The 2500-nt window shown below is 34.4% G+C and overlaps 1 protein-coding gene across 1 annotated transcript in view; it reads left to right on the top strand.

Annotated features, from left to right (window-relative positions):
* Window positions 1–34: 34 nt before the first annotated feature.
* The window catches only part of HELRODRAFT_178835 (hypothetical protein), a gene marked incomplete at both ends in the record, with an annotated part of 8496 nt that continues 6030 nt past the window's right edge, over window positions 35–2500 (top strand). Inside the window, 4 exons of the mRNA XM_009027709.1 lie at window positions 35–319; window positions 696–958; window positions 1253–1394; window positions 1579–1778. Coding sequence (XP_009025957.1) covers window positions 35–319; window positions 696–958; window positions 1253–1394; window positions 1579–1778 — 890 coding nt within the window. The remainder of the gene's footprint in view (window positions 320–695; window positions 959–1252; window positions 1395–1578; window positions 1779–2500) is intronic.

The raw sequence follows: 2500 nt of genomic DNA, 5'->3' as shown, positions 1-2500 counted from the left end.
ATTTTTTTTGTATAAAGTATTAATAAAAATTAAAATGGACTTTAAACCCAATTACCTTAACAATCCAGACAACATCGAGAAAGACATACTCACGTCAAAAACTATGTTCTGTAAAGATCAATTCGGTAATCTATACGAGTTAAAAGCAGTAGATCAAAATTTAAACACGTTTCAAGCAGAATGGAACGATCTAAACCTCGCTAGTCACGATCATCCCCACCAAACGACGTCAGCCAGTGTTCAGGATGACGGAGGTGAAGATGACCTTTCCAGCCACACGAGTCTCGATTCTGGGAATTGGGTCCACTCACTACAAAAAGTCAGTAAACCATTTTACAGAATAGTCAATAATGTCGAATATTCAATTTTAGTAAATATCTTTTTCCAGAAATAACCCTTCTGAAAAACATAAATTTTTTATTAATTAATCAAATAATGGGGAAACGTTTCCCTTACAGGAAAGTGTTGCAAGTTTGGCATGGCGACCTGTATTTTTTCAAATCTTATTTTGTATCTTCCTGTTTCAGCCGTTTATTTTTAAACTAACGGGTGTCTGAACTCTGGAAGACATAAAAGATTAAATATATCAAACACCAAATAATTCACTCGATAATCTAAATTTGTTTTTCAATTTAACCAATCTTAATTTTTCCCCAAGAATTAGTAAATTTACAGCAATCAAATTTTTTCTACAGAGCTGCAGTAATTTTTTCCACAAATACAAAAGAGAAACAATCTGGTTGGTGGGGATCCTCTGCATAATACTGTACTTCATCTATTTCACGTTCGCCATCATCTACGATTTCCAACTCGCCATAGCCTTGATCGCATGCACCGGTGTCGTGCTCTTTTGTATCGGTTATTCGTTCGTGGACAGTTTATTCGGAGATAAACTCGACAAGATGTTCTGCAGTCCGATAGATCGAGCTATTTCCAACAATTGGCACATCATAAAATGGTGAGGCGCTCTATTTTAATGATTCACTGACCAAATTCTCATTAATCTAAAACTATATCGTGTAGTTAGATTAATAGCGTAGAATGTATAAAAAATGTATGACAGCTGTTTGCATATTATGTACATTTTTTGGGCAAGTATAATTTATGTAACAGCACGTCATACCAAGTCAGATAGATGTCCTATGGTGTCCTATAGACAGATGATAGATCTAGTCACATGGGACCGTCTGAAAACCAAAAAAATTTATAACGAAACAAATTGAAGCGTGATGATCCGATTTACTCTCAACAGGTTCCTTTATCCGGCCATCGCCATATTCGGAGTTCTCTACCTGGGGTTAGTTGTAATCCGTGAGATGAAGCAAGTTCAGCCTATTTCCGGAATATTCATATTCATGTTGATCGTCTACTTGACCTCCAAGCACCCGAATCAGGTTATTTAACTTTTTTTTAGTTAATTCTTCCAAAAAATGCTCAACCTTCATAGAAATAAAAGCTACGCACTGCACATTTACATATCCATAAATGTTACTTTTATTATTTTTAAAGATTGCCAATAGTTGCTAATTTTACACTAAGGATTGAACACAACATTCAAGAGAAATCCATCCACCTCAGATAATCTGGAGGCCAGTGTTGTGGGGGTTCTCTCTACAGTTCATCTTCGCGGTGTTCGTCCTACGCTGGCAGTTTGGCTACATTGCCGTCAAATTTCTGGCTGATCAGATCAATATTTTCATCGAGTATGGCTACGACGGGGCGGCCGTAGTGTTTGGGGATCCAGCCCTATTACTGCACCCTTTCGCCATGATGGTAAGGTTTGATCTGATTGGCTGATTGATTTGGTGTGAATAATTTGATTGGCTGGCTGAAAGGCTAAAGGTTAAAACACTATGCACTTTTTCTCAAATTAATGTATGGGTAAATGAATGAATGAATAAATGATTGAATGATGGTGTTGGTGTTTGGAGATTGAGGCTATTTATTAATTTATTCTTTTATTCATTCATTCGTAAATTCATTCATTCAATCAATTTTTAACTGATTCATTCACTTTTGCTAAAATGGTGAATTTGACAAGGACGCGTGCGGAACAATTTGATTGGCCAATTGATTTGATGCAATTAATATGATTGGCTTAATAGATCTGGCAAATACGATTGGTTGGTTAATTTCAATGAATGAATGAATTTATGGATGAATAAATGAATGAATGAACGATTGAATGAATGAAAAAATTGAGGAATGAATGACGAACGACGAATAATATTAACTAAATTTTCATATGACAATAATACATTAAATAATAATACTAATAAATGACAAATATGGTAATAAATAAAAATAAATTATGATCGAATAATATAAATAATAATAAAATTCTAACCAGCCCACTTCAAAACGATAGCTAAGTTGTCAATGACTTGCTTCATATCTATGTTACGATATTGTAACATAGATATGAAAGGGGTCTCAACCTTATCTTTTATTTTTGTTCTGATTATCATCAACATTATTTGTATAATGCCATTAGTGCCAT

Source organism: Helobdella robusta, assembly GCF_000326865.2.
Source record: "Helobdella robusta unplaced genomic scaffold HELROscaffold_50, whole genome shotgun sequence".
Classification (NCBI taxonomy): Eukaryota; Metazoa; Annelida; class Clitellata; order Rhynchobdellida; family Glossiphoniidae; genus Helobdella; species Helobdella robusta.
This window is presented reverse-complemented; position numbering and strand designations above follow the sequence as displayed.